The 17,747-nt window shown below is 32.8% G+C and overlaps 1 protein-coding gene across 3 annotated transcripts in view; it reads left to right on the top strand.

The window, feature by feature from the left end:
- Positions 1 to 17,747, top strand: part of Sarm (sterile alpha and armadillo motif) — a 368,252-nt gene that overhangs the window by 64,418 nt on the left and 286,087 nt on the right. For all 3 annotated transcript variants that reach the window (XM_072523938.1, XM_072523936.1, XM_072523941.1), the window contains exon 2: positions 15,980 to 16,033. In XM_072523938.1, coding sequence (XP_072380039.1) covers positions 15,980 to 16,033 — 54 coding nt within the window. The remainder of the gene's footprint in view (positions 1 to 15,979; positions 16,034 to 17,747) is intronic.

Here is a 17,747-nt window from a genome sequence, read left to right as displayed (position 1 = left end):
ATTTAACTCTACAACACTGAAAACACTATCTGACAATAAAACACTCAAAACAAATATGTTAAGAAAAACAAGAGCCAAAAGAAAAAGCACTTACACAGTGGTGTATACAAATTTCAATGTGGCGACTGCCCAAAAACTTACATCGGTCAAACTGGTATAAATTTTAACTAACGTAAAGCTGAACATAAAAGAGCTTTCAATAATAGAAAAACAGATTCTACGTACGCACTCCACCATCTAGACCATAATTATTCTTTTAATGACGAATTTCAAATTCTCTACATCTAAAATAAAGGCCGTAGGCTATCTTTATTAAAATCTACGAAATAAACAAATTTAAAAATACAGACGTAATTCTAAATAACCAACTCGAGACAAACAGGTCTCCTTACCTTAATTTATTCAGTTAAAGACTTTAAAGTGTAAACGCATACCAAAAATAGATCAGTTGAGAAAGGCACTCTGCCAAAACAACTTTAGTGATAATAAATTATAATAATGTAGAACTGTTTTTTTTTATAAGTATGTTTATTTACAATCTACATCATTACAGAGTATTAAGTAAATGTGTTACAGGTTTTGGGGGTTAAGGAGAGACATCCAATGATGTCTCACCTTATTCTATTTTGGTTTAGTTTTGAAGTAGGTCTTGGGGCCAGGTACTATCTAGTCTTCTTGTGGCTGGACCATTGTTGAATAATTCCCTTACTAGCTCATTTTCATGGTTAATGGTACGCTGATTTTGTGACTCCGTGGCTCGATGGATTTCTTCTCTGATAAAAGGAATGTTTAAGTCGTAGTAAAGTGTGATTAATTACGTCCCATAGTGCATCCACTATGGATCTTAGCACTTTAGACTGAAAGCTTTGGATTATATTCAGCGACGTTGGCTTTGCATAGCCCCATAGATGTAGTCCGTAGAACCAAATAGGTTTGAGTATGACTTTGTATAGAACAATTTTGTTTTGAATGTTATGTTTTGATTTACGTCCAAGAAGCCAATACATTTGCCGGAATTTTAAATCGAGTTGTCTTCTTTTGGTCTGGATATGTTTCTTCCAAGTGAGACGTTGGTCAAGATGGAGACCAAGGTATTTAGCGTCTGTTACTGTTGGTATTCTTACATGTTCCATTCTTACAGGTGGGCATTGTTGTGACGGTTGGTAAATGTTATTTGAGTTGATTTTGTTTTATTTACTTTTGTTTTCCATTTCGTATACCAATCACTGAGTATGTTCAGATGATGTTGCAGGTTTTGTGAGGTTTGTATGGGATCTTCATTTACAGCTAGTATTGCTACGTCGTCAGCAAAGGAAGCGATTGTAGTATTATTAGTCTCTGGTATATTGGCTGTGTAGAGTAAGAAAAGCAGCGGCCCTAAAACACTACCCTTCGGAACTCCGGAGTTGATAGCACAGAGTTTGGATTGTTGAACTTTGAATTTTACAGAGAAATATCTATTTGATATGTAGGATTTAATTAGGAGGAAAAAGTTACTGGATAGTGCTATTTTTACTTTGTAAAGCAGACCTCTGTACCAGACTTTGTCAAACACTTGTGAGATAGCCTTAGAAGAACAACAACAACACAGAAGAAATACAATAGAATAGAGGAGCGAAGACATTGAAGTTAAGGTAGCAAAGAGAAACGCATACATTACATATAGCTTATGATAAGAGATACAGAAATCTGCAATGCTAGCCTCTATGCTGTAAGGATGTCAAAAAAGCAGTGCTGAAGGAAAAAAATCAGACGTTGTAGCACTTTCGTTTCACCCGTACATAATAAAACACCGAAAAAGATTCATAATGTTTTTGCGTCTCTGAGATTGGTGATATAAACATAAATCACTGCGGTGGTGAAGATTTAGGAGGCATTCGTTGTACTTTCCGAGTTTGAATTTGTATCAGCCCAAGTGTCTGATGAGGCTGGGATAGGCCGAAATGATTCATAACACTTTATTGATACCGATTCGAGCACGGGAAATTTAACGAATTCGTCCTTCTAGGCCATACATATATATATATATATATATATATATATATATATATATATATATATATATATATATATATATAGTCTCAAGGATCACCGCAAGTAATAATTGGAAAAACAAATAAATTGAGCAAATGAAAGAAAACTAAATTACATTCCAATTTTTTTTCCCTTTGAGTATGTACAAAAACTGTTTAAGAAAATTACTCATAATCATTGCCGTCTTAACCGTAGCTAAAGAAGATCTCGGGGCGATAAAAACCCACATGAGTCATACAAGTATGTATGAGAGGTGACATTGTTTCAGGTTACTTCTCCTGTACTTTTAAAATAGGAGTGTTCAGTTATTGCACTTACAGCGATTGTAATTTGTATGCACCAGACGCAAAAATGCACCTCGGGGTATTTTCACCAATATATCGTATCATTTACACCTATTATCTTAATTTAATTTAATAAAGCTATGATTCAAAGAATATAATAACTAACCATTATTGATTTAATGGAAAGATAATAATGAATTATTTATTTAAAAAGAATTGTGTTAAAAATAATAACGAAGTCAATGTTTAGGGGTTCTTGATCTCTACAGACAAACATGGAAGTAGGTTACAATACTTACTTGCGATGGACATACAACCCTTTAAGAGTTTTAGCCTCCCTGATTATGCCTCGCCACCTATTACAGCTCTTTTTAATGGTGCAGACAAATCTGCCATTAAAATATTATTGACTGCATCAAAAAGAGGTCCCTTTTGATGTTGTTAACCAGTTTTTATCGCTCTCTGTAGCTTTCTCATTACCACTTCTCAGGAGATGACCCAAGTTTCCGGGATCTGACTATGCTTGGTATTAGGGGTTGTTTAGGGAGGCTTTTAATTTCTGCGTTTGAATGAATCTTCCAATTACTTTTAGGATCTGGCTTGGGAACTAGAATCTTGCTTAACATTTTGTTTTCAAAGGTAAGGAGTCGTTGTTGTCCTTTTAGTGTTAGGCACCAGATTGTTTGACAGTAATTTTGATTTCGGCATATTATTTAAAGCTTCCTCAGCCTTATTTCCCGCTGTTATTCTCGCTGATATTTCCTCTTCAACTTGGTTGTTGCTATTCAGTATTGTGCTAAGTACTTAAGTCCGTTAACCTCTGCAGATTGTACCATCCATCGATATTGAATTGATATCAGAGTTATCCCGGTTTCTGGGTGACACTTCCATGAATTAGGTTTTGTCTTTGTTGACAATCAGTGTTACTTCGTTAGCCAATGATTTTAACTAACGATACATTACTTGAATACGGTCAATTTTGATGTCTATAATGTAGTTTACAATAGAAATATTTGGTTTTTGGATTTTATGTAATATTAGCAGCCCAAAAAAAGGTTAACCGATCAACACATCGAGCCGATGATGCCGAAATCTCCATTAATTCTGTTATAATATGCAAAGAGGGTCGTAATAAAATTTTTAAAACTAAAACAATTGTCGCAAGATTTAATCTTTTACACATTTCCTACAGCCCAGAGGACAGAAAACCACTGCAGTAGTAAAGTTTTAGAAGACATTCGTTGGACTTTCCGAGTTTGAATTTGTATCAGCCCGAGTGTCTGATGAAGCAGGGATGCTGAAATGAGTCGAAACACTCTATTGATACCGATTCGAGCACGGGAAGTTTAACGAATTTGTCCTCCTAGGCCATATATTTGGCCATTTAATTTAACAAAGCGAGAGCAGCTTTTGCTAAAAGATTTAATCTTATTCCTGTATCGTCTGTAAAACTAAAGTTATTCAAAATTTGTCCATTGATAGATATATACCATATATTGATGCTTCACTGTAGACATTGATGTGTAGTGGGAACAGCATGCAATTCTGGCAGAATCCTCTCTGTATTTTGATATCTGGGGTGTTCTGGTTGCCAACTCTTAACTTAGCAATTTGATTCCAATGTAGGGAGTACAGGGAGTATATATTGACTTAATAATTTTGTCTTTAGTTATTGAGTAAGGTGTAAGGTATTTTTCCATACCTAATATTTTGCCAGGTCAGGTAATAGGACATAAATTCCTTGTTTTAGCATGGCTGGAACGGACTTCCTGTTTGGTTTATTAAGTAAACCGATGCAGTTAAAGGTGGTTTTTAAGCAAGTTTTTGAAGGTGCTCTTGTATCGCTTTGCACAACTCTGTGGAGATTGACACTAAATCTTTCATCATTGAATCATGCAGAACATAGAACTTTAGTCTTTGGCTTAGGCGATCCTAAGAGGTTTATTACTTTCAAAATACCGGTAACAAATACAAATTAAGATGCATTAGACATCAAAATGTCTAATATTCCTTCTTGATGATTGTTTAGGCTATAGCAATGGGAATTAAAAATTAGCAAACTGTTATTTTCGGTTACTATAAAAATCTAATAGTAGACAAACGGTATATATAATTTACAACACATACTATTTTAGACTTTCTATAATGATCTAATAATTGTTTTCTTAAAATTAGTTCTTGCAATAGATCTACTATAAAATCATAATTAGCGACCTCGCAATCGACAACTACTCTGTTTCGACTTAAAAATGAGTACCCACGCTTTTCCAATTAACGAGAATCACGAATTATTGGGTGAATGAACAAATCCAAGTCCAAAAGTCATCATAAATGCAAAGCGAGGCAAACATTACGTTTGTTCTCGTCCTACATTTGGTTATTTAATTAAAGTGTAAACAACGACAAATATTACAAATTGATTGTGTAACTCATTCATTCAAAATGTATAAACAATAATAAGAATCTTCGGTTCAATGTTAAAGAATTTAAGTTTAAGTTTGAAAGTGTATCTTATGAGAGAGGACAATCGAATCTTTCTTCATTTAATGTATGGGACATGTCTTGACAAAGAGTTTAACATTTTGTTAAATCATCATCACCGTTGCCGTTCAATCCCTTCAATTACGTGTACGTTTTCCCGTATTATAATTTTAATTATAATTTAATTTTATAGTTTGATGAGATAACTGAAGCAGCTATTAGAGCTAACGTAAAGAGATTAAAACCCAGAAAACAAAGAAATAAACAGGAAAAGATGATCTACCTGCTTATATTTTTAAGCGATGTATCCACTATCGTGTGCAACCATTAAAAGTAGCATTTAATCTAGCTTTAAAAACTAATACCTTTCCTACAAAATTAAAAGATACCATTATAGTTCCCATTTTTAAATCTGGTAATATAAATGGTGTAAAAAATTACAGACCTATTAGTATTTTAAATTCTCTTGCAAAAATATTTGAATCTGTCTTATAAATAACAACGTATTCCAACATTTTATCAATTCTTTCAATCAATATCAACATGGATTTCTACCAGACACATCAACAATTACAAACTTATGTATATTCACACAATCTGCTGCAGATGCCATAAACACTAAAAGGCAAATGGATGTAATCTTCACTGATTGTACAAAGTCATTTGATAGGGTTGATCATGGTTTGTTATTAGAAAAACTTACTGGCCTTTCAAATAATGCAGTAATGTTTTCGAATACATATCTAACAGATAGAAGCCAACAAGTTAGAGTTGGTAATTCTTTCTCAGAGGAATATTTGGTAACGTCAGGAGTTCCTCAGGGCAGCAACCTAGGACCACTCTTATTTGCTTGCTTTATAAATGATCTTTCTAGATGTCTCAAGTGTTCGTCTTGCTTAATGTTTGCAGATGCTTTTAAGATGTTTAGAGTTGTAGAAAATCAATGTCATTGCCAACTATTATGACTAGAGTTAAATGTAGTATCTAATTGTAGATACTGCATTTTAATACTGCAACATTTAATATATAAATAATAGAGAATTGCCAAACTTGGTGTCTTACAGTAGTATGCTTGAAACTTTAAATTTGTAATACTGGAACAGAGAGAGAGAGAGCATGCAAGCAATGCTATTTATGTCGCAATGTTGTCGTGAGTAACTTAAAATATAACGATTTATTCTTCATTAACTACATAAAGTTCTTTGTACCTAAGATTAACTTAAGGTTAAGTCGTAGAGGGCTGTTTTGTATTTGTGAGACAGATTGCTGGCCCATAAACAGCATAATGAGGCAGTGCAATATAATTCCAAAAAATAGCAACATAGATATCTTCAACACCAACACCAAAGCCATTAAATCTACTATCTATTTTTCTACCTACTTCAACCACTATATCTTAGTGGATATATCTGGCATAGATACACCGAGATATAGATGTTTTTATCTACATGTGTATATGTGTCTGTATATATACTTCTATATGTCTTCTTCTTCTTCTTTTTTTTATATAGACATGACTCTGTCTGTTTTGCAATATGCCTTCAGTAAGTTGACGTTCTATCGTTTTTGTGGTCTTCCATATATCAATATGTGTGCATGTAAATTCATACTTACATCGTAATTACTTTTTGTTCTGTAAAATGTATTTGTTGTGGATTAAATAAATAATTTATCGTGTGTCCAAACCGATTTCATTATCTGTATACATTCCTTTCTATTTCTGCATATCTCTTTCCACTGTTTTATTTTCATGTGTTTTATATCTTGTTCTCGGTCTCTTCTTCTTCTGGCTTCTTCGTAGTGTTGGAATTCTTTTATTATCCATTTTATGCCGATTATGTGTTCTATGCATGCCATTCTTGTGCCATCATCTTGTTATACTGGGTTTTAGTAAAGAATGCGACAAACTTCAGGCAGAAATAAAACGTATGTATATAAATGTTACATTTTCGAGATACGAAATGAAATACGGAAAGAATTTTTCTTACGAGCTGATGATTTGTTTATTGCTTTGAAACCGGTTGAACTATGCAAAAGAAATTTGGTTGGTTTAGGAGATAGTTATTGCGCATTTTTATATAATATGCTTGTCATATCGAATAAATAATAATGGACAGGAAAGGAAAGTGCGTAAAAGAAAACAAGAAGGAAGAAACAAGGAGAATAGAACAAAATATGGAAGTTGAGAACCTAGAATATTAGAAGTATACAAGGCAAAGAAAAAGAACTGGAGATGGAGTTTGTAGAAACACGGTTAGATATACTGACAATAACTGAAACTAAGAAAAAAGACAAGGAATGGTAAAAATAGAAAATGATTAAATATTTATATATAGTGGAATAAAATAAAACAAGAGAGCTGCGGCAGGGATGGGGTGCATAGTGCACACCAGATTAACAAAACAAATAAATGATTGGGAAGCCTGGTCAGAAAGAATACCATCGGTTGGGATAAACGGCAAAAGCAAGAACTTTAAAAACAATAATAATTATATAAAGCCCAAATGATGGCGATTCGTCTTAATAATAAAGATAAATTGTGGAAAGAATTAGAATTGATCACGGAACAAGCAAATAGAGAGACGATGTCGAAGATGCAATGATCTCCGGAGATTTGAGTGCTTCGACAAAAAACGCTGCAGTCTAGAAGGCGAGAAATGGCGTCAGCTGTAGAAGTCTCACCTATTTATATATAATATATATATATATATATATATATATATATATATATATATATATATATATATATATATATATATTGTTGGTAGAAGAATTTCGAATAAAAATGCTTCGTTTTTTCTAATATGAGTATTGTAAGATTCCTTTGGTAAATTGTTTTATTCTAAGGTATTTTTGCCTCTTGGAGTTTATTATTTAGCAGTTTATTTTGAATGATATGGGTGCATCGGTGTTAAAATTTAGGTATTTTCCAGACAAAACATTTTTATAACCAGTTTGTAGTTATTGGGCGGTTGTTGTTGTTGTATTACAAATATTAGTAAAATTTTCATAGACGATGGTTTACATAGCAAATGTTTTCGATTGTAATATATTTAAGAATATTCCTATGTTTTACGTTTTCGTATATCTTGCGCAACAATTTGTTTATTTGGATATTTTTGAATAGTTTTATTAACACAACTATCTAACAAAAAACAACACGTATCAATGCGTCATAACAATTTGCATAAGGTATTTTGGTACATACTCGTGCAGTTTGCAAAAATATAAAACAAAAACTGAGGCATGACATACTTTTATGAAAATCAAGGTTATGAATTTGATTAAGCGAAATACGTAAACTATTACTCAAAACTAAAACATGCACATAAAAAGAAATATTTTTTTTTAATTCTCACACAACTTTTTTATAACAACAGTGACTCGGCATCTTCTCTAAATGGTATACAGAGGCAATCTTTTAGACAAGGCGAAAAGCTAGGGTTCGTTCGGAAAAATATTCCCATGTGATTCTTTTGCATAGCACTTTCATGAGATACCCCAAAATAAGGTTTAAGACACACACACACACACACACACACACACACACACACACACACACTCATATATAGTGATCAACCCTGGCCCTAGGAACATTTGTACAGTTGCATCCACATGTGCGAAGATCAAACCGGTCTCACCTCACTGTGAAATGGTACCTACTACCTATTTGACCCCCAGGCTTTTCCTCCACCCCTATTCAACGTGTGACATGGGGAGGCTTATGATCTTGAAAGTTACTTCCGGTGCCCTGGGTAATGGAACACCCTATGTTTCTCATGACTGTGGTTAGACCACCTATTTGTAAGGGTAGCACATATATCGGCTTTTCTTCCTATTTACATTACTGACTCTATATAGAAGTTACTCTAGCATGACTTGAGTCCCTAAAAAAGTGTCTTTCAAACAGAGGGCCACCCACCTAAGTTCATGACTCTCTGTCCGAACTTTGTGTGTGCTCGGTCACTCAGCCGTTGATTTGGCAAAATAAATTTTGTTCTCTTCGTCGGCTGGGTATCCGAGTGGTCTGGCCACTGAGCCCATGTTTGTCACACATGGTCTCGATGCTGAGGTTCCGTGATAGGCTCTCTATGTGACCTGGTAAACAGCTGTGTAAAATGGATGATGGGTCTTTTATACTTACTCATACTGAGAATACTTATACTGAGAATTTAGTGCGATGACTGAAGGTGTTTTTTTATCCTGAACTATGGGGTGTTCATTCCCAAGTGTATAGGAATGAGTGTACGCTTACACACCCAGCGTATGTGTTTTATAAGAACATGTTCTTTTTAATTAAGTGGTTAAATACTTTTTAGGACACTGATGATGGAATATTTATTCCGAAAACGTTTTGTCTATTTAACATAGCCCGAATAGGTTTTTATATACCTTTTTATAAAGGATTACATTGAAATTATTTTATATTTCAAATATTTGAGATTATTTGAAAAAACGGCATGTATAACCGCCAAGATGGTTGACAAGGTTATGTCATGTCAACCAAAATTGGAGGTTTATTCACTTTTGCGTTTTGGATCTACTGATTGATCTCGATTCCAGTATATCGGTTTATATGACTTATTTGGTTTTGTCAGTACTCTGTTATGATAATATGTACCCATCTCTGTATCATACTGATATTTCCGGTACTTATTTATTTAGAAAAATAAAGAGATTTTTCCAATTGAATTGCTACGTTAATATCTGTTCTAGGTAGGAAATTTAGAGTGTAGAATGAAGAAGGTGTTTAACAACTGTCCACTTATTTATTTTTTGTTTGGAGTGTATAGTAGTATTATTATGGGAATACATGCACTACAATGTATGTATAGATTAGCCTTGATTGTTAGATCATAAAGCTTGAATCGACGCCTAGCTATTCTATAACCTTAAAATATACATATAAATGAGATATTGTGGTATATACTTTCCGCCCACAGTATAACAATTAATTATTTTAGTAATAAACGGTTAAATATCAAAATTAAATTATACCCGTACCTATATATTTCTACTTCAGTTATTAAGTGCAATGTTTAGTTCGTATTAATTTAATAATATGGAATTAGTTATCCATTTTAAGATATTAGCGTGTTATGAAACGATTTTCTACCTACACGATAGTCTTAAGATTTGTCTGACAGATTCGGACTGACTGATTCTTTTATAGTCTTGCAGTACCTAATCATACTTTGACTGTGATTCATTAATGTTTAAAAAATTATATTCAAGACAAAATCAAAGTATAGATTAAAAATTACGCAAAATATGAACATGATTTTGTGTAAAACATAAGTGTATGTATAAAAAATGAACAAACTAAAGAGTCATTACAAGTTACATGTTAAATACAAGTTGAATTTGTACGATAAGTTTGTATATTATTATACATAATTATTAATTTAAAAATAAATTAATCAGTGAACTTTGAAAAAGACTTGAACTTTTGGCGGCTTGCAAAACTATCAGTAAAACAGTTACGTGAACAACTAGAAGAACGGGAAGAAGACTGCACCGGGTCCAAGAATATCCTTCAAGAACGACTGAGAGATTCAGTCAGCAGAAGAAGCAGTTTTAACAAAAATAATTGACGGAAAATTCGAAAATGTTTCTTCTCAAATAATTAAAGAAGTATGTAGACAGAACAATATGAAATTTGAAGAAGTTTCTAGAACATTCGATAAGGTAGAAGAGAAGATCAAACAATTAGGGAGCATGATAACTAATACGAATGAGATTCAAATTGCCACCATTTGATAGGAAGTCTCTTGGTCCATATACCTTAGACAATTTGAAGCTAATGTGACAGCCAATCATTAGACCGAACAAAAAAAAGTAGTTTCTTTGACTGCTGCTTTACGAAGTGATGCTGCGGATATCCTAAGATCGATTCCTAAAGGTCAAGAGACATGTTATCAGACCTTGTTCATTCGGCTTTGTAGGACTTCACTATGTCACACGTTACCATGTGACCATTTCTTTTTATAACTTAAATATCATAGCTTTTTAATATCAAAGATGTAATTCAAAATTAATCAAACTATCCATTAGTAGTCCTATGGAAAGAGTAGCAATCGACATTGCAGATCCATTTCCAGCATCGTATGATCGAAATCAATATATCCTGGTAGCCATGAATTATTTTACGAAATAGACTGAGGCCTATGCGATACCAAATCAAGAAGCTGCTGCCGTTGCAGAGGTACTTGTAAAGTCTATTTCTATCAATAAATCAATAAAAAAATCAAATTTTTCAGATAGTTCTCAAAATAAAACTAGTTCATCATAGTATTTTTTCGAGTAACTAATGCCACTGGAAAAGGCCTGTGGACTTCTCTATTAGACAAGCTATTACCTAGTCTTCAGCTCGAAGTTAAAGATAGACGGAGTCAGGGCTATGACAATGGATCGAATATGAAAGAGAAAAATAAAAGGCTTCAAAAACAGATTCTTGATATCAATTCTGGAGCATTTAGAGCACTATACGTGCCCTGTGTGGCTCATACATTAAACCTGGTCGTTAATGACGCTGCCAGGTCTAGTGGTAAAATTTCTGGTTTTATTGATATGGTACAAGTGGTTTATAATTTCTTTTCTACGTCACCATATCGATTTATTAAAAGAGCATGTGAAAAGTCTAACTTTTAAATTTATTAAGCGAAACAAGGTGGAAAAGTCGTATCAATGCTATTAGACCTCTAAAACAAGATCTAAAGATTATCGTACACTAAATGCATTAATTGGTGATCTCACCAGAGAAACGGAAACAAAAATGGGTGTTAAATCAATAGTTATAAATCCAAAAACATTTACATTCTTGCATTCAGTTGTAATTTGAGAGATTCTTCTATTAGATATTTAATAATTAGAACGATATGTGTAAATGTGTATGTAAGAAAATTCTAGATTAATCATATTTATTCAATTTGGATGCGGATTTCCATAACCTTTTTTTCTCAGGTATGAAAAATTTCTTCCTAACAATGTCGTACACATCTCTTAAAACGATAAAAAACGTTTCCCTGATAAACATTACTAAAAGTACTATATATATATATATATATATATATATATATATATATATATATATATATATATATATATATATATATATATATATATATATATATATATATTATATATATATATATCTCTAAAGTATATCTCTTTTAATTTATATAATAAACAATTTTGTCTATTATTTGTCAATTTGTCAATTTTGTTAGATCATTAATACTCGGACTGACATTGAACATTTTTGTTGGGCCTAATTCATAAATAAATTTATGCGGACATGACATTAAAGAAAAATACTAAAATATGTAGTAAATATATAGATAACATCTTACATCTTACATCTTACATCAACTGACAAAGTAAAGTGATGGATTCCAATAAGAAATTCTCAAGCATAACAATGTACGAAAATCGTCGCTTCGTTCATGTCCAACTTATTCCACCTACAAGAATGAAAAGAATAGGTGCGACTCTCGCAAGGACAAAGTTTTCTGGCGTTTTAGGACGTCGTGTTTTAAAATTATTCACTGACATTGTGAGGCTACCATCCGAGAGAATTCCTTATCCCACCAACAAAGACGTGGAATATTGGAAATGAATAATTTCTTTGTTGGCATATAATTAGTTGTAGCAGAAGCGATTGAATCGAATACGAATTGAACTTTGTCAGAATTTTTACAATTGATCCAGGGAAATAAATTAATTTGTTAATGGGTAGAAACAATTATCCTACACCCATCAGTGGCGGCTGGTGTGGTAAAATTTTGGGTAGGGCAGGCCAGCAAATAACATATAGCCGTGTTAACCAGTGACGGATCCAGGGGGGGGGTCACGGAGTCATGACCCCCCCCCCCCTAACTAATTTTTTAATGATTTCTCTGTTCATTATAACTTCTGCGTTGTATCTAATTTTTGCGATTTTTGATTTTTTATCTAGCAAATCGCGAACAGAAAACTCCCTCTTCTGTACATCCTTAAAGGACAGGAAATTACTTAAATGTTCCTTGCAACTGGAATGTTTTTTTAAGGAGGCAGACATATTTTTTAAATCAAAGTATCCTTTACAATTCCATACACATTTCATATTAGAAAATAACAAACACGGCCAACAATATAGTCTGTTTTTCGTAATACTTCCAGACAACCATTTGTAGACATCATACCAAGAGCAATTAAAAGTACGCACCTTTTTCCCATCTTTTTGGTCAATACGCAATGTTGGAGTAGGCCTTTCATTCATAATAATTTTTTTCTATCAATTTCAGTTCTTCTAGATAATGGCGATTCCAATAGTGAAACAACAATGTCCAAACACTCACTATCAACATTACTATTACTGCAACCTGGTAAAGCGTCATAAAAACTCATTTTTATGTATCAGTTATAAAACAATCTCACACATATAAGTTGCATACAATCAGGCGATATAGAAATCATGCAAATGTGATTTTTTTTCTTCGAATTTTAAGAATTTTTTAAAATTTATTTGGGCACTTGTTTGCAATTGTGTTGTTTGTTTAAAAATATGTTACAATTATAGATTATGTTACATATTTTTTTATCATAATTTAAAAGAAAATTTATATTACAATTCGATAATTACGTTACAAGTGACAACGATGGTCGACGTAGGCCCGATCGTCTGGTGCCTAAACAGCAAACATAAACACGACAATATCAATCGTTATCTGGCAAGCTGCTTAACTTCAAACGCTTTTTGTACGGGGATCTTATGTGAGCTGGGTCGGCCAGTTCCGATCGGGCCTATTAATGATATTTAAAATGCCTGAATAAGATTCGATGCTTTCTGTGGTAATATAATAACATAGTTGTTTTAACGGACGCTAATGTATTGAGTAATTTAGTACAAAAGTTATTTACATGCATTAACATAATTTTTGAATATATGTTTTTCAATGTTAAATCTCTTAAAATTATTGGGTAGGCCCGGCCTATCCTGCCTTCCCCCAAAAGCCGCCACTGACACCCATCCCAAATATTTGAAAACTTGGCTAATTAATTACAACAGGCAGTTTGGACAGTTGTATATAAGAACTATTAATACATAATATGATAGACATGGGGAGTTATATGAGTGTACAGTGTTGGTATACTGTGAGTATGAGTATGACTTTTTGAACACTATTTTGAGTTGTGGTGGAATTATTAAAGGTTCTGGACGTATATGAATTTGAATCGAAATTCCTGAGTGAGTCACACCGGCGAACAACCGTAATAATGGGATAGTAAAAGTTTGAAACAGCTCTTACCGGAGGGAACAAAGGTTCCAAGGAATTTATGATGCATTCACGCGTAGAAACGTTAAGAATTTAGCCGTACTTAAGACAACAAATTATGAAATTATAGCTCGTACCTCCCTCATTCTACTTTGATTCATTAAATACCTTTAGTGGAAATTCCTTTTAGTAAAAATGGAGAAAGTGGTATACTTAGTATGTAAATTAAGCACTGTATGAATCTCTATTTAACCCTTTCAGTACCGCTTTTTGTTCAGCAATCGAAAAAATATTTTTTGCCTAAACTATACTGGACAGTTGTTCATATAACACTTTTTGGGCATTAAAAAAAATATAACAAGTAACTAAGTAAAGTTTGTTTAGCAGTAAATGGTTGACTTCAATTAGTATCGTAAACATCCTGGGTTAACCGATAATAGTATAAAAGGCCCGGTTTCAGGTAACCATGGTTTACCTGAGGTACAAGGTCTTAACAATGGGCCAAGTCAGATAAATTTAATAATGTTTACGACCGCACTAATTGAAGTCAACCATTTTCTGCTAAACAAACTTTAACACTACTTTGAACACTTACCTCTTAAGAACAATGCAATTGCCGCCATATTGCTTTTGACTTTAATTTTCTTTTAGAGAAGTATAATACTTATACTATATCTCTACTTTAACCAAACAGCAAAAGTCAGGGTAGGCAAAGAGCTTTCGGAGGAACTAGAGTTAAAAAGAGGCGTAAGGCAAGGTTGGATACTCTCCCCCTTATTGTTTAATCTATATTCGGAAGAAATAATTAAAAAATTACTCGAAAATGTAACAATTGGAATAAAAGTCAACGGCGGACCCATCAACAATATCAGATATGCCGATGATACTACACTAATTGCAGAAAATATACAAGATCTACAGACACTTTTAGATAATCTGGGAAATACTAGTGAGGAAAACGGACTAACGCTTAATGCTAATAAAACAAAATTTATTTTATGACAATTTCTAAAACACAACAACAAGACATTTTAAACATAAGAGGGGTTCCAATAGAAAAAGTAAAAAAATACAGATATCTTGGTACAATTATTAATGAAAATAACGAGTATACAGAAGAAATAAAAATGAGAATTTTACAAGCTAGAGCAACAATTAATAAGATGAGAAACGTATTATGCAGTAGAGACCTTAGTTTACAACTTAAAATAAAAATATTACATTTATATGTGCTTTCGGTGCTGCTGTATGGGGTGGAGGCCTGGACGTTAAAGAAAGAGGTGTGCGAATCGAAGCATTCGAGATGTTGACCTACCGAAGAATATTAAAAATAAGTTGGGTAGACCGAATAACAAATGTTGAAGTCCTAAGAAAGATGACAAAGGAAATGGAAATCATGAATACGATTAAGATAAGAAAGTTACAATATCTCGGCCACGTTATGAGAGGGGATAAATATGTGTTGCTAAAAACCATAATGCAGAGAAAAATACAGGGAAAACGAAGTATTGGAAGAAGACGCATCTCCTGGTTCAACAATCTGAGAAAGTGGTATAATTGCAGTTCCGTCGACTTGTTCAGAGCTGCAATCTAAAAAGTGAAAATAGCTGTGATGATTACCAACCTCCTTAGAGGAGACGGTACCTAAAGAAGAATACTTATAGAATGTGTAAATTTCTTTAAACTGTTTTAAGTTACATATTCCTATAGAATTATATATGCATTCAAATTAATGGGTACAATTATACCCAACATGACTGAAAGGGTTAAATAAACAGAGCGAGGAAACAATAGAAAACCTTTGCCTTATGCCTTATACCTAGAGGCAACACAGCTCAAAGTTAATAATATTTGCCATACTATAGCAATTGATTCTATAAGAGAAGTAACTAAGAATAATTATTAATTTTCGCAATTTTTTAGTTACAGGGTGTCGCTAAGGATAATAAAATCGTCATGGGAATTTCAAAAAGTGATGTAAGTAAAATTATTTAATTAGAAACGCTTAATATTACTTAATCTTGTAGCATTTTCGTTTCATCCTGTATATAATAAAACACCGAAAAATATTCTTAATCTTTTTGCGTCTCTGAGATTCATAATATAAACATTTTTAATCTGTTTATGATAACACAAATTGCTTTTTCTTTTGATCTTGATTGCGCCTAGATATTTACGCTGGAAATAAATGTGAATCTTTCCAATTACGTTGGTCGAAAAATGTATACTGGCAGGGGAATGATTTTGGGAAGATAATGTCACTCCTCGATGGATCGGTAGCGAAAGTAGTCGTTTTCATTGTCGAAGTCATGAAGAAGTTGTCATCGGAAATTCGTTAGTGTAGTAGTCAATAAGAACAGCTTATGGTCTGAACGAGAAAACATCGTTTTCGGTGAGTTTTAAAATCCAGGGAATTTTTATTTAATTCCATGAGTTTTGATTAAAAAAAAAAGGTGAATTGAACTCAAAATGCTATGTATCAGCTATCGTACAGTGAGATAATCTCCGGTTTGTGTGGGACAGTGTTTTTTGTATCCAAATCCAAAAAAAAAACATGAAAAAAACCTCACAATACTATCCCGACATGGTAAGTATTTAGTCTTACATATATAGTAAAATTCCACTATTTGGAAGAGTGATTTCATAGTTTAAACGCCGGATGTCCTTAAATTTAAATGTACTCAGCGGCCCCCGAAAACTACCGGTTTAATTTGCGTTTTCTCATCAGAAATCATAGAATGTATAATTAGTACATTTATTTGTGCTTCTCTATAGCAGACATAACCACAAGATGCCGTACAGTATAGCCGATTCTTGTTCACAAGTAGCAGTTATGGTCATACAAATCTGAATTCTTCGACGCAGCGATTATTACCGACATAAAAATTTAAAAAAAAATGAGTTTTTTCAATAGTAAAAATTGAGCACAAAATTGTATTGACATAAATTTTATTTACATGCTTAGTTTTGTTACATATTTAAGTTTATAAAATAAAAATTGATATGTTACATTTCATTCCCATTCCGTTTCAAAAACTTGGCTACCTGGGAATTTGTAAAGCATCGTAGCGGTAATACCACCGCACCTGCCGAAGCAAGAAACGTTCATTTATATAGACGGTGCTGGCAGGAGTGCTTCTGTTGCCTTTTGCGATTATATTTTTTACGGTTGAAAAAATGAATATTTATTTTTTAAGAATATTTCAAAATTAATAAATAAATTTATTTACTACTTTAAAAAATATTTAAATTAATGTTTTATTCTTTTTTAAGTGCTAGTGATTTTATCCCCTAAAAGACTAAGTAGGTATATATTTGTTTTCTCGTAGTTTAAATGTGAATATTAGGTTTGTTGTTTTTAAAAACACATGTTTACTAGCCATTATATGCCCAGATCCAAAATATAAACTCAAAAACTATTACAACATTCAAAACATATTTTTTTTTCTGTTTTTCGTATTTCGTACTAATACTACATGACCAGCATACAATATACACTAATCCACCGTTGCCGAGAATAATAAATAAGGACTTCCACTGAGTTTTTTGGCGGTTTTGATCATTGTGTGTTCACAAAGTCTAGGAAATAAAAGAACTGATTAATAAACTTTTATTGTGAGTCTGAAAACGTTATTAATCTTTCAGCAACATTAGGAAAAGTTTCTAAATTCCTTTCAAATATTCCTGAATT

This window comes from Diabrotica undecimpunctata, chromosome 2, assembly GCF_040954645.1.
Source record: "Diabrotica undecimpunctata isolate CICGRU chromosome 2, icDiaUnde3, whole genome shotgun sequence".
Taxonomy (NCBI): Eukaryota; Metazoa; Arthropoda; class Insecta; order Coleoptera; family Chrysomelidae; genus Diabrotica; species Diabrotica undecimpunctata.
The sequence above is the reverse complement of the archived record's forward strand: the minus strand, read 5'-3'. Positions and strand labels throughout refer to the sequence as shown.